General features: G+C 43.1%; 1 protein-coding gene across 1 annotated transcript in view; it reads left to right on the forward strand.

Annotated features, from left to right (window-relative positions):
• Positions 1-284: 284 nt before the first annotated feature.
• The window catches only part of map3k10 (mitogen-activated protein kinase kinase kinase 10), a gene marked incomplete at its 5' end in the record, with an annotated part of 31,988 nt that continues 7,458 nt past the window's right edge, over positions 285-24,814 (forward strand). Inside the window, 3 exons of the mRNA XM_084558051.1 lie at positions 285-1,287; positions 21,878-22,058; positions 23,297-23,445. Of these exons, the coding sequence (XP_084414177.1) occupies positions 285-1,287; positions 21,878-22,058; positions 23,297-23,445 (1,333 nt within the window). The remainder of the gene's footprint in view (positions 1,288-21,877; positions 22,059-23,296; positions 23,446-24,814) is intronic.

Below are 24,814 nucleotides of genomic sequence, written 5' to 3' on the forward strand. Positions count from 1 at the left end.
GAAATCAGTCAGTTAGGCTTTGGGGGCGTACACTCATGGATCTGCTCTGCTGAGTGTCATTGTTTGACCTGATGTAGGCAACATTGGCCCTGAATGAACTTGCCTTTGGGAATACATGTTACTTACAAACTGCGTAGCAACAGCACAGCAGGAACTGGTGACAGGATTTGGCACTGATTCAACAGGGAGATGTGGTGATGGGGGAGAGCAGCTCTCTGAGCCTCTGATCCCCTCTCCCCTCCACTGGTGGTCGAGGACACCTCGTCTCAGTCAATGGGCCCTGTATGGATTTTGTGCCTGAGTTGACAGAGGGCAGGCCTACAGCATCAAACAGCAGTCAGGCTGCCATGAACCCATACGGCAGAGCGAGCAGCACGGCGGCCCCCCTGTCCTGCACCAGCTGCGGGGGCTGCTGCTCACCGCCTCCCCCTTGCCTAATCCCCCCTGGCCCCCCCTTCTCTACTACCTCCTCCTCATCCATTCCCCCGAATATGACCCCTCCGCCACTGATGTATCCCGCCCCAGTCGTGCAGGTGGAGAACGGTAGCAGCTGGAACTCCTCCACCATCTCCTCCTCTGGCTCCCCAGACTCCCACCCTGGTCACCGATGTGGGGCCAACAACCCCAACCCCTACTGGACAGCAGTGTTTGACTATGAGGCCACAGCAGATGAGGAGCTAACCCTGCGGCGCGGGGACCTTCTTGAGGTTCTCTCCAAAGACTCCAAAGTGTCAGGGGATGAGGGGTGGTGGACGGGAAAGATCCAGGACAAGGTGGGTATCTTTCCATCCAACTATGTCACGAGGGGAGATGCTGCCAGTTACCAGCAGCTGACTGCTGGAGGGTTGGTGGCTGGTGGGGTGGGTGTATGTCCTTTGGAGATTGACTTTTCGGAACTGCTCCTGGAGGAGGTGATAGGAGCTGGTGGCTTTGGGAAGGTGTACAAAGGAGTGTGGCGGGGAGAGGAAGTAGCTGTAAAGGCCGCCAGACAAGACCCAGATGAGGATATTAGTGCCACAGCAGAGAGCGTGCGGCAGGAGGCCAGGCTGTTCTGGATGCTTCGGCACCCCAACATTATCTCTCTCCGCGGGGTCTGCCTGCGGGAGCCCAACCTCTGCTTGGTGATGGAGTACGCCCGAGGAGGGGCTCTGAACCGGGCCCTGGCTGGGAAGAAGGTTCCCCCAAGAGTTCTGGTGAACTGGGCGGTCCAGATTGCAACAGGGATGGACTATCTGCACAACCAGGCGTTCGTACCTATCATCCACAGAGACCTCAAGTCCAGCAATAGTAAGTACTTCAAACTGTAACTTAATTTGTCTTATATTTACTCTGGTGACACATTTCAAGAGGATAGTTTTTGGAGGTGAAGCAAATAAAGCAAAAGGCCAGAAGGTCTTTATATTTCTTTAGGAGGACAATAAATTGTGGAAAGGTCAAGACTCCAGCAGCAGGAACTTGGAATAACCAGGCTAGACTTCAAACTTTTATGATCTGGGATAGATCTTTATCAGGGCAGAAAAAGAATCCATAACACGGCCTCGATTTGTAGGTCAGAATCCATGCACCAGAAATGTTCAGGCATTCATCAGCCGATGAAGTTCGCTCAGTTGTCATGGAGACGTCTTCAGTTTTTATCCCGTGGCTCAAGGTGACAGAATATTTACACTGAGAAGACATTGTGCTAAGATATTGTTTGTCGTATTACAACACCCAAGGTCAATACTGAAGAATGAAGTTCACCCTTCTATGCATGTCACTGGAGTCACATCTGAGGTTGTGGATTAAAAAAGGTCCCAACATCACAGCATTATATAAATTCTGCCTTTATGAAGGTAATAGTTTTTGTTGAAGATGTTTGACAGAGGTGTTGTTTCCACTGATTTCTATTTGGAGGCTTTAGTTGGTGGTGTGGATGAATTATGTTGTCAAATTATTGATGTGAACAATGAAAGATTGTTCAGTCATACAGTTTTAAAAGAGCTGAATATTATATCCCTTTTTGAATATTGCAGGATTTATTTATTTTTATCTACAGTTGGCGTGCCTTAATTTTTTCTCTCCCTACTCAGGACTGTTTAGCTGGTTTGAATGCATGGTAGATTGGAGCCAGATTAAAATTATTGACACGGTTCCAACTTTGTTCTGACATCAACTCAAGGCAGAAACAGTGGGCTAATACGGTTGCGACGTGTTGCCCATGGCGACCATATTCAAGACTGCTTTACTGTAAATCACACTATTGCTTCCATTGGAGAAGAAAACAAAAGACTACTGTCTTTATGGTAAATACAGAGAAAGGCGACACCACTCTGTTTGTGCTGTAAATATAAAGCTACTGCCGTGAGACAGTTAGCTTAGCTTAGCAACAGGAGGAAGTGGCTAGCAAAACCAGCACATCATAGAATTATTACTTTCAAAACAATAATTTCAATAAGAACAGAAACATTTACTATCTGAAACTAGAAAAATGTTTTTAGAAACGGCTGAAACACATTACGTTGCCATATGTTGTTGTTTAAATTATTTGACCCACTTTTAACACAGACATGTGTGGGGTCTAGATTCAACTACAACAAACATGCAGACAGCTGTAAATTGCAAACATGAAGCCTAATAATGTTATTACTTTGCTGAATTTTGATTTTCTTGACATTGAATCCCAGTGTATGATTGGAGGTGTCTTTGCTGACGTTAGAGGAGGAACTTAAATTGAACGCAGCAGGGAGGCCTAAGTCCTGGAGAACTGGTCTCGTTCTGCCATCTTTTCCCTGTCACATCCCTCGGCACCTCCTCCTGCTCTTCATCCTCCTCCTTCCTCCCCTCCTCAAGGAGAGCAGATCTGCTCTGCAACTCACTGTGCTATTTTTGGTCCTTTGTGCTACTTGCTGTTTAAAGACGCAGTTGCAGTTGTTTTGGTGCATCATAGAAATAATACACAGCGAGCATCTGAATGCGCGTGTGAGTGCGTACTGTAAGTGCAGATCAGACATTGTGTATTTATCCCAAGTGGCATGAGTGAGGGGGATGGAGTGCACAAATACGGGTGGGGCGTGCAGGATGCTGACTAAAGGTGTTTTCAGTAGGGAGGCGGCAGAAGTCAGTGTAATTTAAACACACTTATACCCAGTTCCCATCTCTTTCCACCACTTCCTTCCTGTGCGGCTCCACCAGTAACGATGTGGGATCAGACGCATATTGGACGACAGAGCCTTGGCAACAACACCACAGCGCTGCCTGTCCGTGGTGACATGGGCACTGCTTCTGTGTCACTGAGTCATACAGCTGCTAGCCGCTGTCAGCTGCAGCGCAGAAATGTCAGTACCCCAATTTAGCGTATTGTGCGTGAAAACAGCAACTGAAGAAATGCAGGAACGTCTCATGGAGGCCTTGCACCCTCTTTTCCTTCCTGAACGATGGATCTGGCTAAAAATGTGGGATGCTAATCGTTAAGTATGTGATTATATGACTCACACCCGCACTGAAGGATGTTTGAATTAGCTTGGTGATGCCCAGAAGGGGGAAGGATGGGAAGAAAGTGAGAGAGAGAGACAGAGGAGAGATGCAGTGAGTCAAAAGATTGGGAGAAAAACAGTGTGGAATAGATCAGGTGGTGGGGAGAAAATAAGCTTGGGGACCAGAGAGAGTGGAGCTGTATGAAATGAGAGAGTAGACTGATGGGAAAGAACAAGAGAAGGAGAGCGTGGGGGATAAACAGTGGTTCATCTCAGTTTAGGGTTACACCTCAGCTCATTGTCCAGGTGCGCTGGTCTCAGGTGTCCTCTTCAAACCGCCGACCACTTGGCATCACTGCGGTTACAGAGCAGCTCGGGCCCCCGAGCCTGTCTTCAGTCTCCCATCAGCCTCCTCCTGCATTCACTTTCCCAAAGAAAAAATCATCAAGGCAAAACGTGACACTTTCAGATCAATACGAAGCTTTGTGAAAATCTTTTACAACACAAGAGTTTTATTTTTGTCTCGCTTTCGTCTAAATTTATCCCCCCTGAGTTAAGGCGTCTGAGCATGTGTGATTCAGTATTTTAACCTGCTGAGCGTTGAAGCCGTTCAGGCCCACAGCGAGTCTGTGTAACGGGGATAATCTGATTACCATGACCTCCTTAGAGTGATGTCACAGCATGTTTGTGGGTTGGCAGGTCATCGCCCTCGTGGTCATGCCTTACCTGTCACTCTGATCCTGGATCAGCCTCTAGGTCCTCAAAGCATAGGGCACCGGTCCTCCTCACTGCACTCAGATGTGGGGTTGAAGCAAATCGAAAGGGTGGCAAGATTCAGATCACTATTGTTAGACACGAAAGATCCAGTATATTAACATAAAGTCAGTATACTGTCATTATCAATTAATTTGATGTTTATTTTCTTGACTAATATGTAATTGTATTGTGTAACCAAGTTACTTAAACAAGTAAGAGCGAGTAAAGCTGATTTTCAGAGGAGCTTCAGGTCGACTTAGTCATTCAGTCGTCTATTCAATTTATTAACCAATTATTTCAGCTCCAAGTGACACTAAATATTGATTTTGGTTGTCGTAATATCCTGATATAACCTAAAAGTCACTTTCTTCTTGTCTTTAGGCTGCGTAATGTTTCAGCAATAAGAGTCAAGAAATGTTTCTATATGCGGTTAGGTTCCTGTATGTTTGGACACTGATGCAATGTTTGCTATTTTAGCTGTCTATCAAACCATATTCAAGTTACAGTCATTTATCAAATATGAGCTTTAAGTGCAGGCTCTTAATTTGAAAGTATTCACATCTAAATTATGGCAAAGTCCCTTTTTGACGGGACTCTGACAGACATAAATAAAATGTTGATTTTTAAAAATATCTTGCTCAGAATCCTCTGCAGGAAGTGGCTGCCTGAAGTGTGGGACCAACAGACATCAACAAAAAAAAAAGAGTTTGTCCTGTGTGATGCTTTGCAAGGTGACCACGGGTCTTTCTGCCTTTCGTTTCGTGTCAAGTGAAAAGCCGCTTGATCAGCTTTACCTTCAAAAACGCTTGAGCTGCTTTGGCAGTACGTTATGAGTTTTGCTCTTGCAGCTTAATGACGACCAGTTACGCTTGGATCGAGCCCTTGAGAGGCTCAAATGCACGTTGTGGTTTGACATAAAAAGCTTCCAAATTCAAATGCAACGTTTGTAAAGAACTTCAGGCCTTTTTACTTGTTAAATGGTGAATCCAATCACTTTTGAGCTCCTGAAAATAGCGGACTGTGCATAAAACTGGTAGTAATTCTTACACTGTTCCTTTAATTTGGATTACGAGTCTCCACTTTAAGCCTGTCTTACATTATAAAACTGTAACTTGAATTTATGTTGATAAACAGCAAATAAAAGTGTGTCTAAAGATACAGTATATGGACCTTACTGTTATCTTATTAGTGGTGAGAGCAACATTATTGACACAGTTGTATGAGGCCTAAATATTATTATATTTGCATGAATTAAAGACGACCCTCACATTGCTACAGGATTATTTATTTTTAAGCTTCAATTAATAAAAACAAAATGTGGGGATAATGGAAATATGTCATTATTATTCAGGGATTAATTTAATGTAAATGTAAATTCAAAATAAATTGGTTCATCCACAGAGTACATTTGTGCTTTCGCCAATAAATTCACAGAGACACTTTCTCAGTCTGGACCAAACCATCTCATACAAGATATCAACTGATAAATTATACAGAATATTATAGGAAACCACCTGGAAAGGCTATGCTGATGTCTGAATTTAAAATATATCACTGTGGACAGCAATCGGAGAGCATGTACCCATGACATGCTTTGGGGTTTTCATCACAGTCATTGCAGTTATTAATCAGACTCACTTTAACTGGTCATTTCATAAATCCACTGAACAAGTGTGAATTTGGATTATTAATTATGAACGGCTGAAGATTTTTGGATTTCTAGCTTCACTTACTGACAAAGAGACAAAATTAAATTATTGAGCTTGTGTCTTTGAAACAGTCTATCTCTGTGAAGCATCTCATTTAATTGCATTTACTTTTACATCAATGTGGATATGAAGTCTAAAAGATGCTCATGGTTATTGACATTTTAGGCAACAGCCGTTTCCTGAGCAAACTCTGACTATTATATGTTGACGGTGTGACACGGATCATGGTGTCTTTATCTTTATTTGATATGTTTTGTTTCCCATAAATTATACTTTGTGTTTCACTTCCTCAATACCGGGATATTATACTGAGTCATGGTTACTTTTTAAAAACCAGAGAGTCACCGACACTTTATATGCAGCTCTAAAGCAATGAGTCAGCAGGTAAGACAATACAGGTGAGCCGATCACCTGTCGCTAGCAACAACACGACAGAGGCATGGCTATAAACTCTACATGCCCCCTGCTCTCACATACATAGTTATACTCCATACATAATGTTTGTCCTGTCAGATAATTTATTAATAAGCTGCAACGAATGGATGTGAACACAAGTTTTAGTTGGTGGCAGATGAAGCGTCTGCGATGTTTAAATATGAATGCCAAGGCTAATAGTGTAGACACACAATATGAGGACAGAGCACGGTTGACATCAGATGCTGTTTTGACTGCTGTAGCTTCAAATAAAAGCTGTGTTTACACAGTCAACAATCACCTGAATAGTGGGAGCCCCGCTTCTCAAAGCTGGCCTGTCAAGTACGCTGCTTACACACAGAGTCCTCTGTTTAAATGACACATCAAGATGCAATAAATTTAATTTAACAGGACTTATGTGTCTTTTGTTTTCGGTTAACGTATTAAACTATCGCAACCCGTGACGGCAACAACAGCACAGCTCACAAGTGCTGTAATAGCTACTTAACAGATTAGTAAGCTGAGATATGGCATATAGTCGCTGTCATTGAAAAGCCTGTGTCTATGGCTGTAGCTGTGTGTGTGAGAACGTAAGAGCGAGTCTGTTGAGGAAAGGATTAGAGTGGTGGCCAGTGCTGGCTGCTAATCCCTCAGAGAGACAGAGTGGAGGCCGAGACTGTGACTAACTGGACTAGTGCGAGCCGGCGATACTAGATCTGGAGCAGGAAACTGTTATCACACCTGTCTTTAAAGTATAGAAGTGTACCGTGCATTAATTTATTGGCATTGAAATAACTCTCCAGATTTTCAGATCAACCATTTTTTTGACCCGATCTTTAATTATTGTCTAGTTTAGGGACATTTGATGGTGCAACAGGAAATCAGAATATAGATGAAATTTGTTGTTTTCTGGGAAAATATGCAATAATAACATTTTGCAGCAGTTTTCTTCAGTAATGTTTGAAAATCTTCCTCCTCGCCCACGTTGGAGTTGAAATTCAGGGCAAAGCTTTCAGTCTTGTGTCTGAATTTGAACAAATAACTAAAAAATACACACATAGACAAACTAATAACTAAAAAAGGACAGTTCATATAAGAGACGTATACTCCAGAATGAATCCAGCCATAATTATACACTACCTTCTACATCAATCTGTTCAAACTGTGACATACTGTATATCGGGGAAGGGAAGTAGGGAGACTGATGGAAGCTCTGCTGAAAGCTTGGTGCATGTGCAGTGAGAATGCAGGCCTGTGTGCTTATGGAGGTCGGGCAGTAGGACATGCTGGCGCTAGGGCAGACAACTCCTACTGTCGTACGCACACACTGTCATGTACACGCCGCAGCACAGCAACAATGACCCCATTCTCACACAGCAGCCCAAGACAGAGCGAGGGCAGAGCTCACAATGGCAGGAGTCACTGCAGGGGTGTGGGGCGGGGGGGGGGGGAGAAAGATGGGAGATGGAGGTAGCGAGGGGAGACTGTAGGCCGTGAATGACAGTGTGGAGAGATGGATGGAGGCGAGGCAGGATGGGTAGAGGAGCAGAGCAGGAATGCAGTGGTTGTAGAGAAACCCCCTGAAGGCTCGGCTGGGAAAGGGAGTAGAGCGATGGATGGGGGGAGGGAGGGAGGCAGGGATGAACGCAGGAATAGGGAGAAATATAAGGCCAGTTTGAGAGGAGGTCAAACCATTCTTCTTTTCTCAGTGAGATAGCTGCAGATTAAGGCTACCATTCTTGTCTGTGTCTATCTGTCTCCACTGTGGGCCTCATTATACGCGACACTGCAATTCAAATAAATGCAGGAATAACGAGGAAGTAGCCTGTGCAGGTTTGCAATAGGTAGTGATCTGACCACTGTATAAATCCCATATAGTGAAAAATGGTCAGTGTACGATAGATTAATATATGGGAAGTAAGATTTGTATTAAAACACAGATCTGATCAATTTAAATTCATCTGAACTGCCACAGAAACGACTTGGTCTCAGTCTTGACTGCTAATGACGCTCATTTTATCACCACTGGTCTAATCTGAAACGTCTCAACAGTTATTAAATGGATTGCTGTGAACTTTGGGACAGTTATCGATGATCAGCGGGGGATTACACTCTCTGACTTTGGTGAGCCCCTGACTTTGTCTTTTGTGCCAACAGCAGGCGTAACTAAGACGGTAAACATGCGATTAATCCTGCTCAGTGTGGTCAATGTTTGCATCAAGTTATCTCAAAATGATTACAGAATTTCTGGTGTGGTTTTAGATTATGTTTTTTCTTCATGGGACAAATGGAGAGACACAAAGCAGCAGCCCAGATACGTTTGTTCGCCCTGATGTCTTTTCAGAAAAATCATGTTTTTGTGTCACAGTCAGTGAGCATGGACTTTCATTTTACACTCGTAGTACTATTGCTGCAGCTGCAACAGAGACACTAGGAGACATAGAAGGATGCGTACCTGTGATGTTTTGGCTCCAAAGCTGCGTCTCTAACCCACTGCAGTGGTTAAAATGACCCTCCAACAGACCACTTTTGATGACTTGTAAGACAATTTAAAGGGGAACTAGTGTTTTTTACAACCTGGACCTTGTTTATGGCATAAAATACGATCGTTTACTCACCCATATAACTTAGGTGTTAATTTAATTTGTTCGTCAGACATTTAGATCAGCGTACCGAAATGCAGCCTCTAAATAACACATTATCTGCTATGAAACTCGTTCATTTCACCAATATTTTGTTATGATACGCTAGTGCTATTCCCCGTTGAGCGGATCTAAATATCGTCCGAACGACTCCAAATGACATCAAAGTTATATGGGTGAGTAAATTACCATATTTTATGCCAGAAATAAGGTCCAGGTTGTAAAAAACACTGGTTCCCCTTTAATTATCTGACTTTTGCTAATGATTCATTTGAACACGATTCACCCAAGATCCTTTATTGGTGTCACACCTGAGAGACAATGCCACCTGATGCGTCCTGACGTGCTTTTAATTTATTTCTAATATCTATCTGTGCACCGCCAGTAGGTGTTTCCACATATTGCAGCATTTGTTAGCTTGTTAGCTCGTTCCAACACAAAGAGGATGCTATGGTTTTATCTGTCTGTTGCTACGGTTACCGACTTTACATGCAGACTTTAGAACGCCGAACAGACAACAATGACTGAGTAAGTGTCCTGTAAAGTAATTCATGATTTGTTGACATTTGCACTCACGTGCCAGTTCATTAGGTACACTAGCGACTACAATAAAGTGTTTTCTAATATAACAGTCCTGCACTAAATCTTATCTTCATGGAGGTCATGGTATTCAGCGTTTATTTAAAATAGCTGAAGAGAGGCGTGGATTCAACTGTGTTCTCATTTTGGAGGCTGTGGTGCTTCTTTTATTTTGGTCAGTGTGCTAGGCTAAATAACAGAAACCCTTTAATGTTTAATAGTTTAACAGCACCACAGACTACATCCTCTTACATCCTCTAAAACGATCGCACAGTTGGATTTTTTTTACGCTAGCTAACCGTGATATTTTATTTAAACAGTTCAGATGTTCTTTATTTAAACAGAATAAAATAACATTTCACTTTTAGCAACGCTACGATATGTTATCAAAAGGAATTTGGAGAAATAAGAGACTTCAGTAACTGTAGTAGTAGCTGAGTGTGTGTAGAGCAGTTACAGTATGTGATCACAGACTGACTCCATAAGGCCCGGCTCATCACAGACTGGCGATAAAACACTGAGTGGATTATTGGGAGGACTTTGGACTTCGCTCAGTGTGTGAACTCGGCCACGCTGCTAACAGATGTTTGTATGTTAGAAGGAAACACTGCTGAGGTTCAGCGAGAGACAAATGGAGAGCAGCAGTGACACCAGTCAATGGCGGCACCCGTGCACCCGCACGCTCACGCACACATCAGGATTGCTTTCTCCACTGGTCAATAAAAAGTTGATTTGAAGCCAGTTAATAGCGATGACTCCCTGCTCTCTCTGCTGCATTGCAGCTCTGGCTCCCTGCAGACAAGCCGAGCACACTGACACGCATTTACACACCCTCATGCTGCATGTTGTTGTACATTATTAACTGCATATTACAGCTGAGTAACAGATTCACTTATAAATGCACCACGTTGACAGTAATTCTGCTGGGTATGTTCTGTGGTCGCTGTTCATTAAAGCTTTGTCATGTTCTCCTTCTGTAACTGTATCTGTATGCACACACACACACTGTAAAGACATACTGACCCCTGGGTTAAATAATTGCAGTGAATTTGCATAAACAGAGAGACTCCAGGAAAAAATGTCCGTAGTGTTTCTGAATTCCAGTCTGCAAAACAGGTCTGAAGAGTGTTTTATTTTACTCTGAGTCAGGAGACAGGCAAATAAGTAGTGGAGCAAACACGAGTGTTAAACGCCAGAGGCGAGTGTTTCCTCAACGTTGTGTATTCAGTCAGTGGCACGAGAGTTTTTTTGAATTTAAGCATAACCTGAGGGAAAATGTTCATTGTGTTATGTTTCATATTGACTTTCTCTTCATTTCTGTTGACAAAGCGATAAACACACTCACACTTGCATTGGCACCTCCTGGCCCGTGGCATGTTTGGTGGCTGTTGACTCTGCTGTTAGAGGGTCATTGTTGTTTGCCAGACGCCTGGCACGGAGAGTGGAGAGTCAGGCCAAGCAGAGAAGGCGCCGGGTGTCCCCCGACCCGGAGGTCCCCCCGACCCGGAGGTCCTTCACCCACTTTCATAGTGGAGTCATGTGAAGGACCCTTCAGTCACTCAGCAGAGAGTATGTTGTGTGTTCGGCGTGTAGAAACTTGAGAGTCAATACCAGAATCAAAGGTTTTATTATATGTGGACGTTTGACATGCGAATATGTCGTCACAGTTAGTTCCTCCGTGTTAAAATGTTCAACTTTACAACAGAAATAAAGTCATTGGAAAAAAACAGTTTTGGTCTCTATAGCTAATTTCTCCATTCATGACAACTGTATGTAGGGTCAATCTTTATTGAAGTTTCCCATTTAAATTATATCAAAGTTTAACGTTGGGCATAAATTCAAGACAAAGACAATTTGAGTGACAGGTGAGTGCAGTAACAGGTTGCTGCCTCAGATCTACTCACACTCCACCTCTTTGCTAATTTTTGAATTAGCTGTGAAAAGAGCTTGAACACGTTTTTCAATGGAAGCCAGCGATATGAAGCGACAAGCTGACGTCCAACATTTGTTGCGTACATGTCAGGCTAGACTGCCGGCTCGAAACTTGTGCAGGTTATAACTTTTTTTTGATGCTGCTCTGATGCAGTGACGCGTCAACCAGTCCCATGTGTTAGCTTCACCTGTTCCATTGTTGTATTTATCATCAAATGCCGCCCGTTCCGAACCCCGTATCGATGACGTACCCGAGCGCTTGAGTGACACTACAGCGGACGCTCGACAGCAATGTCCCTGCCCACGCTGACTGAGTTATTGCTTTCATTGCACCATCAGGCACTTTCAAGATGGCGACACCCAGTGTAATCAGCAGTTGAGCCCCAAAACTGAAATTTGTAGGAATCCTACGAGTGAGGTCACAGATGGTTCAGCCCTACTCACCTTAAAATAAGTTATGTCATGACAAAAAGGATTTGGTTGCAATGATTGGACTCGGATTATTGACTGAACTGAAAATACTTGAACATGTTTGTTTCTACAAAATGCAGGCGATAGTCCAAATGTAAAAATGTGAAAAAATGACCTTGTACTTTCATCAGTTTGGTCACAATCATCGAAGATTAAGTTCGTGGTACCACTCTTATGCAGCTTTCTCAGTATAGCAGTTCATGACGTGAGACTTTCAGTTCCATTACACTTTTTCTTGGATCTTGTTTTCTCCTTTCCTTACTCAGATATTGGAAATTGTTCAACTAAGCACTGACTGAATAGATTGTGTTTGATAGTTGTTGTGGTGCACAGCTCAATGTTTCGCGTTTGCTGCGGTTTGCAATTTGTTATCCGAAAGAATGAAAGTTGTGTCTGAGTGACAAACGCTCGGACCTCTCTGTGAATTCCCACACTCTACCCACTCCCATTTTCATGGCGCACGCACACAAATACACACTCTACGCACGACAGAGCCGCCTCATTTAATACCTCCATCTCTTCTGAGAGAGAGAGAGCCTGCCACGATCACACGAATCTGGCAGCTGCGTTTGTGTGGAGACAAAGTGAATGGCCGCAGGGTGAAACTGTGCCACTGCAGCGCTCGGGATTAGAGCCCCGATGGCCTGTGGTTGTACAAGTGGAGCCAAGCCGGGGTATCGATGACATGGGAGCACACTCGCTACAACCTCCGAATCAAAGCAAACGGGGAAAGGGAAGAGAGCCGGTGCTTCAATGCACGTCTTGCTGTGCTGTGAAATTTTGTTTTTAGCGTAAACTGACTGTTGTTCGTGAACAGAGATTCTTTAAATGCAGCAGAAGTAACAAGAAAAGGTCTCATCTGCTGTGACCTAGTGAAAGATTCAGGTTTTAGAGTTTTGATGGTGGTTTTAAAACCTAAATCAGAGGGATTTTGTTTGAACCAAATAGATCTGATTTTGATTTTATGAAAGATGTTTTTCCTTTTGCTCAAAATCTCTTGAGAGATGACAGATGAGAGAAAGCCGAAGAAAAGTGGAGGGACCTATTGAGATACAAAGACATCTCGTATGTGCTGCCAGGAAAATGACAAAAGCTTTCCCTGCAGTCATCTCTCTTTACCTCCAGTAGCCCGCATCTTTTCATCCACTTATTATTCCCCTCTTTCTCGTGGCACTTCGGCCTTTTTCTCCCCTCCATCTCGTCTCTCCCAATATTTCATCCTCCTCTTTTGGCCTCATTTCTGCAGCTTTCTTCCCTCTTGTCATATTTGTCCCTCTCCTGCCTCCCATCCCCCATTCCTCATCTTAAAACCGCCCCCCCCCCCATCCCCCCCTTTGCTTCTTCAGCTTCATACCCCGTAACCCACCTCCTCCCTCATTACATCCAACCTACCTCTCGGTTACTCTTTTTGTTTTTTTGTTTTCTGACTCCCTCCAGCCTTCTCCCTCTGCCTCTTCTTCCATTTCTTCTCCCCGGTGTGTTGTGATTGTAGTCAGGCTGGCGACAGCTGCAACAGCAGACTGTCAGTCTGTAGGCACCGGCAGAGGGAGGGGATGGGTCGGGGATGATGGGGAAAAGAGGGGACGGGAAGATGGAAGATGATTTCTTTGAGGTGTTGATCTTTGCCAAAGTAAAAACAGAAACAGAGACAGGGCCTGCAGGGCGAAGGACTGTCTGCTCAGCGTCCCGGGGGGCCGCGCATCTCGTCTGTGTTGATGCACGTCGGCCTGCTGTGTCAGTCAAGCTTCTGTATTTACAACGGTGATGCGCCGAGACACATGGCCGGGGCCGGTGCTCGGGTACCAAAACAACCAGCAGCTTTCGATGGGCAGGCGGATGAGGAGGTGGAAGAAGTGGCCGGGATCTTGAGTTAGACGGAGGTATCGGGGGAGTCTGTCGAGAGTTTGTCAGACCTGATCCGCTGACTCGGCGCCACAGAAGCAGCTGTTCAACCCTCCAGGCTACACCTGTTTCTGTAAGAGGGAGAGGGAGGAGGAGGAGGAGGGAGCTTACGATAAGGGAAAATACGAAAGGACGTAGAGGCAAAGAAAGAAATGTCTTTATGTTGCATGGTCTGTTTTTTTCTTTCCTGAGAATCAAAGATTTGACTCCACCCGCTGGCACAACAGTCTAATTAAATATTTAACTCCCAAAGGGTCTCCTTTTGAAAAAGACCCACAAAAAACATCCATAAATTAACATCACCAAATATGTTTTAAGATACAAACAAGAGTCAGCAGCCCTGTTAGCAGCACTGTGAGGTTGAACTACTGTGTATGCTAGATAATTAGCACTTAAGATGAGATCGATGGGAGTTTTGAAAGCTAATCAAATAAACATTTAATAATGATACTTAAGGATAAGTTGTGGAATCATCAAACTAATGCTTTCACAAGTGGGTTTTAGATACAAACCTGAGTCCAATGAGCAATATGGCTGCCACTTCCACTTGCCATCTTTGTAAATATGCTTTAAATTCTGCAATTTTCCTGCTTAAATTTGAGTATTTAGACCTTTGCAGATTGAGCAGCTTTAGTTCAGATTAGTGTGACCCAAAGTGCTTTACAGTCTGACAAGCTGATAACACAGCCCAAATGTAAACAGCGAAACTATTCGGCTAATAAGGTGGAGGCTGCATCGATAAGGGAGGTTCAGAAAATCTATAAGCCGAGTGTCCGTCTAAACAAAGTTAAACTGGACAGAAAAAGGAACCTCATAGGGGCATGAGGGTGTTTCAGTTCTGAGCCGCCTCCTCTTTCCCCATTGTCATGCTCTTGGGTCGCGGCCTCTGCCCTTGTTACCATAACAACAAGTTAATGACACAGCACTGTGGACTGAGTCGTATCTAAAACAACGCTCGCGATGGAGCGTCAACCGGTCGAGCTTCGCTGTTTCCCCTCACTGTTCATGTGGAGAACGAGCTGTTCAGTGACATTAGGTCATGCTCGGAAGATTTGCATTCGTCAGGTTCCTCATCTCTCCGACACTCCAGTGAGAGCCTCCGCCATCCGTGGACAGATGCTGCATCCGTGCAGGCTGATAACTTATAACACAAATATGTCTGTAACTTACTCAAACCTGACTTAAGACTTTTTAAAAATCATTTTAAACTGAGAAAGATTGAGATTTAGATGAGAAAAGGCCAGATACATCTAAAGAAAGCAGGGATAGTCAGTTATTTAACTGGTTAAATGCAGAAACCATACTATATAAAGGACAAACTGAGTGCATTTGTGCAAAAAGATCTTACTTAAAACCATATAAACAAACCTCTCAGACCAATAATGGCCCTGCATTAGCTCTCTTTGAGGAACAGAGGAAGGAAAAAGAAAGTCGCACTGAGCTCTGACAGGCTGCTCCACCTGCAGCACCTTGATCAGCTGATCCCGGACAATAAATCTTTCAGCCGGCTGCTCACATGACCACGCCCGGAAAACCCAGCCCCGGCTGATTGCTCCCATCACGTAGTTTATTCAAGGCGAGGCAGAGGCAGGGGACAATGGCATTTTGTCTGCAGCTGATAAAAATCCTCCGAATAATCATCAAAAGCAGTCTTAAATCGTTTCAGCCCTCTGTCATCTACTTGTTGCCATTTTTATAAAAGAGCAGGCGTTTGTTAGACGTGAAGGGAACATTTACAGATAAAACGCACTCACTGAGCACTTTTATGACGTTTATATGTTTTGAATTTTTGATGATTGTCAGAAAAGCTACTGAAAAGTGTTCCTAATATTTTGGCCTGGCCGGATATTGTACAGGTGTTCCTGCTAAAGGGCTGTGAGTGTGTAATCTGGACATTTTATTTCATTTTAATCTATATATGGTAATAGTTATTGGTATGTCAGACTCTTACTATTTCCACATATTTCTGTGTTGATGACTGTTAAATCTTTTGGTTTTTTTTTAACCTTTTGTGCCTTTATTGGAGAGTTTTTTGCAGTGAGACAGGAAGTAAAAGGCGTTAGAGAAGTAAAGGATGCTGGAATTCAGCCTGCATTGAGTACTAGAGCCTGATTTATGGTCAGACATTAAATCTAAGTTGTGGGTACGGCCTACACTGTAGCCTGGACGTTGTGTTGACACAGACTGAAACCGTTGCAATTGGTCCGTGATGCATTTAATCGTCTGCGTCTCTCATCAGCCTGGAAAATTCATCCTTATTTTTGACCATTCTGTGAAGTGCTATCTGAGTAGCCACTGGCTAGCATGTAGCGGCGTGATTACAGAACAATGCCGACACACCGGCGCACAAGTATAAACAGGTGTAGCTCCCCTGTGGCATATGTTCTTAAGTACTTTTTTATTTTTCTTGTCAAACCGCCTTTTGTTTGTTTTGTCGGTGCGGCAGGAAGTTTCCAGATCATGACCACATAGTTCCAAACGTGTTGCACACTTTGTTTATGGCGTTTTTGAATTTTCCTGGCAGAGCGTCCGTCACTCAGAGGACCTTTGACTTGCATTCCTCTGCGGTGAAGTGTCTGCGTGGGCCATAAGCTAATGAGTCACTTGTTCTTAATGCACTGACAAACCAGCCTGAAGGATCATTGTTAAGATTAAAGCCTCCGTGGTTACTATCAGTGTTTAAACAGCGACTGGGTGGAATTTCTCAACACTCAGCCGGGATCAGGGTCCAAGGATGAATGGCAGCAGTTCAAAGGGTAAATAAACAATCAACAAAGGGAGAAAACTGCTGCCGCTGCTCTGCTCTCTGTGGGCTGAAAACCCGGCCACACCCCAATCAGCAGGTGTTTCTGACAGACGATCAATATTTGGCTGTGATAGTGGGTTTTAGATTGAGGCCTGAGAAGCAACATGCTGTAACGTTTCACACCGAGGGCCTTCACCTAGACGGCATCCAAACACCCTACAGTTCTCTTTCAAGGATCAAAAACGTGTCTTTTACTTTCACAAACTTAAGTTATCACGATATTTTTAAAAAAAAGTTTTAGCCACATTAGCAGCTAATTGCTCCAGGGTCTGAAGTGTCTGTCGGCCCACCACTTTGGTCTTGAGTGAGAAACAGTTGGATTAATGTGACATTTATTGCAAGAGGACATTTATCACAGGATAACACAGTCAGGTTAAAAACTGCATTCATCCTGTACTTCTGTTCATTACCTTTTACCTGCAAAACTTACAACGTTTCCTCACTTTCTGCCGTGTTCTAATGAGCAAATGTTTGCTTGCTAATATGCTTCACATTCATATTAAACATTACACCTAACAGCATACGGACTGGACTGTATATAAAGGCGGACAAACCCTGCAGGATGTTTCCTAAAGAGCAGTTTTGACTATCAGTATGGGGGCGTCTTGCCAGTGCTCGACTCGCCTAGCTGCCTACTAAACCAAAAGTGGAGAATAAGTAGAGCTGAGGTGGGCAAGCTACTGGCAACATTTGAGGGCACATGTTCTCTATGCGTAACTGTTGTCATGTAAATTTATATTGGTGAGTTTTATAAAAAAAAAAAACTATTGTTGGGTAAATTAGCTATAGAGACCAGAACACTTTGTCACCAGGCTGTAAACATGTTTATTTCTGTGTAATAGGTCTCTGGGGATTAGCTCAGTTTTGGAGCCAGCCTCTAGTGGTCATTTGAAGAACTGCAATTTCTGCTTACTAGCTAGCATGCTAGCATAACAAACATGATTTTAAATTAACTTCAACTCAAAGATTAAAATGATAGCTGTCAGTCAGTGGAGTATTTGAGTGTGAATTATAATGATTTCCATAGTTAATGTGGGATACATTGCAATTGTTTAATATGTATATATATTTGCTATGCATAACTTTACTGCTGCATCACTTCCTGAAATCCCAAACTACGTGTTGGGCCAGGGGTTATGAGAACTTATCCTTCACACCATAGTTTAAATTTGTTTAGTGGCTGTGTGTAGACTTAGGTTTGATCAGTGATATGTTTCATTGCCATCGGCTTTGCTTGTTTGAGGACAGACAATCTTCACAGGTGAAAAGAAATAGGTCATTTTTGATTTCAAGGAACGGAGCGAAAGATAAATAATTCAAACAGTGCAGCTGGAGATTTTCTTTCTCACTGATTACAGAATGATCACATAAACTGTTATATTTTATTAAACTACCACTACCAGTATATGTATTTACGATAACTGCGGTTCATGATTAATTAGTGACACCTTCAGACCTGTGATATTTCCCATGGTTCATAGAATACTCTGGGAGCCTGTAAGCAGCATTTCTTTCTTTCTTCCACTTCATACGTAGTCTATTTTTGAGATAACATTTCCAACAGCGCTGGCATTGCATTGTGTAAAAGCCGCACTATCCTCGAGGACCTTTTCCTTTCATTCACTGTGATAAAATGTGCTGTGATGCTTCCCACGCCCTTGCGGGTGTTATTCGTGTGTCGCTGCACTTGAGTTTTTTTCTGTGCTGCCAGCTGAACACAAACATGTTGATCTCTGTGTTCGACGTATGGATGAAACGCCCGGCGGCAGGAAGAACCTGTGGCTGCATGAATGAACCTGTGTGTGCAGGTGGCGCATGAAAAAGCAGCACGAAGACGCCGTCGAGGTGTGAAAGTAAGATGATGATGTTATAAATACATCAGGAAGAGAGCCGGAGAGGGAGCAGGTGGAAGTGCTGCTTCGCTCACACGTTCAGTTTCTGTAAACACGCTTGTTTCAGTTTCAGTGTCTCTCCATCAGCTGCTTCTCTTTCTCTTTCCTCTCTGTTTCCACCTACACACATAATGTCCTTTCTGTGAATGGATATCGGCTGTTAGTACACACGAAACCAGTCTGAAGAGGTGGACTGTGAGGACGACACACCCATCTGAGCATGCACACACATCCTGATCTTTCCTGTCCTGCTCCATCCTTCGGTTCTCAAAGACAGAAACCCTGAGGAGACAGCTGTCCCTCACAGAGACATCAATATCAGAATAGAAAAGACGGCTAGAGGGTGGCGGCGGCTTATTATCACTGTCAGCAACCCGCACTTATTCATCTGGAGACACACAGACACATTACCTAAGCCTTGAAAGTCACCCAAGTACAAAGTTTTTATTCTAGTACATAATACATACATGTATAAGCAATATAATATACTGTAATCTGTTGGTCTGACAATACATTTAAATGAGGTTATAAGATCATACGTGTTTAAATTGATGAAGCGGTTCGACATATAAAGCGTCAGCATGCAAATATCTTTATTTTCTCCAGTAAGGAATGAATTGTTTGGCCTGTGACTTGTCAGGAAATAGTGAAACGGTGACATTATAAATCCAAAAACAAAGCTAAAACAAAGGCAGCTGGACTTGTTGAGTTTTCTTAAACAAACTTCTCCGCTAATCCAAGTAGCTTCTCCTTCGGCTCTGAACCGAGCATCCAAACGTCTTCAAGAAAACAAATTCAGCTGCCTTGGTTTTAGTTTTGTTTGTGGATATACTGTGACCTGGATGACTAAGAATCTCCATAGGCTGACATTATAAATTGCTCGGCTTGTCTGATACTGGGATACTGCGAGGAATATGAAACGGTGTTTTTAAAATGTGGCATTTTTTTGTCGATTAATGTTCTGTTGCTCTGTCGTTTATTTTCACTGTTGGCTATCTGCAGATTATTTCGTCTGTTCAATCATTATGTTGGATGAAAATAACAAAACATATCCAAGATGACATATTTCAAGTCTTCATTTAAGCAAAATTAACCAAACCTCAGTGTAAAAATACTCAATTAAGAGTAAAAGTCTGGTTTAAGCTGTAGAGTGAAACTTGTAACGGCTTTGCTACTTTCGACATTTCAATTTTCAATCCAAACTCTTTTATTTTATGTCATTTATATGCTGATAGCTTATAATGTTCATGCAATTTTATAAAGATGCTGTACCTTTTGGGTGCACTCTAGCTCAATATCACAATAATAATATGCACACAGCACTTTTCATATTTAGACCTTCAGTGCACATGAAGACCAAAACATTATTTTAATTGGGAAAATAAGCTTCAACAAGAGCAGCACAGAGTGACATTTGGCAGACGTTGTGTGTGGCGACAGTCGTAAAATTAGGAAGATGAATTTAAATACTGTGTAAATACAAAAGATATGATCTGGGTGGATGCCAAGGGTGTCACACGGAGCCTGAGATTGACATCAAAACACTCATATGCAAATATGTAGCTTATAAGTGTATCTATATGTTATATAAACATTATGTACATATCCATTTTTTTTTTTTTGCTAGGAGCACAGCGAACGTCAGTCTACTGTACTTTTACTCTTGTGCAATATTACAAATCACAAATGTGCCTTGAAGGGCTTTACAGTCTGCACATTTAGACTTACGCGCTCCCCCAAAACACACTTTTAACTTCAGGAAGAGGAACACGAGGCGCCGTGAGTGTATTGACAGTAGATTTACAGTATGAGCAATTAGGGATTAGGACTAAATTGAAGGTTGGAAATATGCACGGAGAGCAGGATCTGAACTTTCAGAGGACACCAAATACATGAAGACTAAATCTTCGCTTCATGAGCCGTTGATTCATCTGTGTTTTATATTTTGGAGGCTGGGATTTGTAGTACTGTTGAATTATATCGTGTTGTACCGACTCATGTTGCTGTCACTTTGACAACCCCATTTTAGCTAGTGGGATAAATACCAGAAACACTTTTAATTCAGTCCAGTTTAACATCACCACAAACTAGATCCTTGAATTACCACCTTTCTTGAGACTGTTTCATCATAAACTAAACATTATAACAGCCAACAGGTCTATTATATTAGAAACCTATTCACTAGTGTACCTAATGAATTGGCCACTGAGTGCATATTATCATACAGTCTGAGCGTTGCTTAGCTGAAGCGTTCGAGTTGACCATGGAAACATCTAGAGGCCGAGCAGAGATCAATCCTTTATCTCTGAAACTGGTCTCCTAGCGAGTTTGTGGACAGAGCAGAGAGCGGCACACCTTTATCACGTGAAAGGCTTTTTTCTTTTTTGTGTGTGTGCGCGTGTGTGTGTGTACAGGAGTGCTTGTGTGTGTAAACAAAGACGCTGCTGTGTGTGTGTAGCCTTGTTTCACCACTCTTTGCATACGCCCGTAGATAAGTGAGAGAGGGAGGGATAGAGAGAGAGGAGAGAGAGAGAGGGAGAGATCAACCCCCACCTGGCTCCCAGTGAACTGTGTACACTCCAAATATTTCCATAGCGAGTCCTCTCACGGAAATGAAGGAGGAAGTCATACATGGGAAAGAAAGAGAAGGGAGAGAGAGAGATGAGGTGAAAGTCTAACATTAGCATGGAGACTACGTACTGTACATTAGTGTCACTGTATAGAAGTTATACTCACACACCGGAGCATCAGAGCTAATAATTAAACTATATAGTAGAAACCTGAACTTCACGCAGGTTCAACCACACCTGAACTACAAACATGGCTGTGTCTGTGTGTTACTCTTTGATGTGTTTTTTTGAACTTGACACGGGATAAAAACATTTTTTCAGTTGTTTCGCTTTTTGAATCATCCATAAAAATTATTTTCCGAATATAGAAAAATACTGAATACTTTGAAAGATTCTCAGTGGTGGATTAAATGAACAGTGTCCATCCCTAAAGCTCCAGTTAAGGTCTTTAAATTGCTCGTTTTGTTTGACTAACAGCACAAAACGCTAAGAAAGTCAATTTAGTATCATGAAAAACCAAGAGAAGCAGGAACTTTTCACATTCAGGAAAATAAAACCAGTGTTGTTTTGGAGTTCACCCTCATAAATGGTTTATATTATAATTGTTCGTGGCTCTGGAGCTCTGTTTACTGTCTGTGTTTACAGTCTTTATCTTCTCTTTGATGCCAGAGTGCATTTACATGCCCTCTTAGTGCATTTGTATCGTCTCGCTCTGCCGCCTTTTAACACCGAGCCTCCTTCCTCTTCCCCAGTCCTCATTCTGCAGCCGGTGGAGCGGGACGACCTGAGCGTGAAAACCCTGAAGATCACGGACTTCGGCCTGGCCAGGGAGTGGCACCAGACCACCAAGATGAGCGCGGCGGGGACGTACGCCTGGATGGCCCCGGAGGTCATCAAGCTCTCCCTCTTCTCCAAGAGCAGTGACGTCTGGAGGTACTGCGCTGGTCTGATTGTGTCACCTCGCTCCCCCCTAGATATCTACAGTGGCAAACTTCTCAGTGCACGCTGTGGAGGTAGACTCAGGGCAAATCATATATGCAAAGCAGTGCAAAAGCAGGAGAATGACCCCAAAACATACAGCCAGAGGGTTAAATTAATATAATCTACAGTCTATGATCAACATCATGCAGTCAGTCTGGGATTACAGACTGAAATATATGTTGTCCACAGAAGAACTGCAACAAATTCATTCTCCACTATACTTAGACAACCAACTTTGCAAGTATCTTAAAAACTGTGTGTGATTAAAACTGATTTAAAAACAGTATTTTATAGTAATAACACCTAGTCAGTGTTGGTAAGTGCATAAAGATTTGTGTGACTTAATTATATAATGTTGAATACTGTATATAGTCTGACATTAAGTCATTTTTAATCACCTAGTTCAACACCAATAAGTTCTGAAGGGTTTAAATTTCAAAACATCATTTGTGTGCATATATACACTGATCAGCCATAACATTAAAATCACCAACTCCTGGTCTGCAGCTGCACAGTGTCATACACAAGACATCGTGGTGTACGCTGCTATCAGAACCAACATTCAATTTGTCGGCGAGTACCTCGTCTTTTGGAATCAGACCACACGGGCCGGCCTTTGCTCTGCCCATGCATCACTGAGCCATGGTCGCCCATGACCCTTTCACTGGTTCACAGCTTTCTTGGTCCACCCCCAGTAAAACCCTCCAAGAGCTGGAGTTGTGGAGATGCTATGATCGTCCAGCCGTTCACAACTTTGCCCTTGTTAGAGTCACTCAAATCCTTCCACATGACCATTTTTCCTGCTTCAGCGAATCGGCTTCGAGGACAAAATGTTCACTTGCTGCCTGATATAACCCACCCACTGACAGGAGCCATGATGACAACCAGATCACTGGTGTTATTCATAATGTTATGGCTGATTGGTGTATACGTGCGTGCAGATGCCACACTTGAATAAAATATTAATCTTTCAGTAATGATGATGTTTGTTTGCTTGCTGGAAGCGTCTGAAGCTTTCTGCTGTGTCTTTTATTTATTAAGAGACTGCTCAGTTGTCATGGAGATGGGTTTTAATTAGGTAATGTAACTCTGGATGTATAGGAAGATCGTAACCCTCTGTCTTTGACATTTATTGCTGTGTGACTTTAAAAGATGACATAATCTCTGTCTCCGTCTGTGTCTCCTCTCAGTTTCGGTGTTTTACTCTGGGAGCTGCTGACCGGAGAGGTTCCCTACCGCGAGATAGACGCTCTGGCCGTAGCTTACGGCGTCGCCATGAACAAGCTGACGCTACCCGTCCCTTCAACCTGCCCTGAACCCTTCGCTCAGCTACTGGGAGGTAAGCAGGCGGCTACCTGGAGACGTGGCGATAATGGGATCTAAGAAGCGCTTCAGTCTTCGGGGAGAACACGTCGTTCTACACACAAAAACAAAAAAACATACACGTTGTGAACACTTGTTGCAAACTGTTGGGATATTTTTAAGATGATTTATCCTGCGTCTTGGAGCTGAGACGTGCATCAAGAGTTAAAATGGATGAACGGTTTCATTAAGCTGCTTTTTATACATCCTCGTCTCAGTTCCCCTGGGGCCACGTTTCTCCTTTTTCACCTTGCAAATCATCTCAGTGGTGGAGAATTAACCGGCTCTTGTTCCACAGTTCAGGTCATCTCTGTTTAAACACCTGCCTTATATCCAAATACCTCTAACATGCTAATTCCCCAGCTATTTTTTTTTTTTTATGTGCCTAGGTTGAGCTTCGGGCCAGCTTTTATTTTTAACACACAAAAAAAGAGAGAGCTTGTTTCTTAAACTGTCAGCCCGGCAGCAAACTTCCCTCCCACTCTGCCCCGTAAAGCCCCTTTCCTCCCCACTCCCCTCCCCTCTCACGCCACTTCATCTTATCCATGTTCATCCGTTAATCTCCCCTTTGTCATCCCTCGCTGCTCTCTACACTCTGTTTACTCCCATCACCAGCTCACGTTCGTCTCCTCCAACTTTATCCACGTGCATTTTAAGCTAATTTAGTTAAATAAATAAATGTTAGCTTCAGAGGCCGCTCTCTGCTTTTGCGCTTCTGATACCGTCAGGCTATTGGGGGGGATGGTTGTGGTTTAATGTTGGCGAGACTGATCAGTTTGTGGCCCGGCAGATTATTGGAGGTGTTTCTGCAACACTGTTGGTCGGGGTTTGGCTCAGGATGGTCTCCATATGCTGTCCCATCCTGCTCTCTTCCACTTCTACTATCGCTGCAAGAAACAGGACTGACGATTTATGCTTCGTTCCTCTTATTTAAAACCAGACTGTATGACGCCCTTTAACTTGTATTAATGCAGAGTAGACTGAGTACAGGATAAGTTCAGTCTTATTTATGTGACATATAGTTCCTTTGTGCCGAACTGTTGTCTAGGGCACCAAATGTGTATTAATCCACAGCTGAAAATAGTCCCTCACAAAAGTGCTTTAAAGACTGCAGTGGTGAGCTGTTTCAAGAAATTGCTGAGCCTTATAATAAGGAGTTATATGTCAAAGACTGAAACTGAAAATCAAAAAATACCAGGCTTCTCCTTCAGGCAGGAGTCTTACCTGAAACTCCTTATGTACCGCAGCCCAGGTTTATATATTTCCTTGCATTGTAGATCAAGGCATAATCTATATAAACAGATATCTGCATATAACTATATTTAGGTACTGGATTCTTTCTGGTT

Source organism: Chelon labrosus, assembly GCF_963514085.1.
Source record: "Chelon labrosus genome assembly, chromosome: 13".
In the NCBI taxonomy this organism is placed as follows: domain Eukaryota; kingdom Metazoa; phylum Chordata; class Actinopteri; order Mugiliformes; family Mugilidae; genus Chelon; species Chelon labrosus.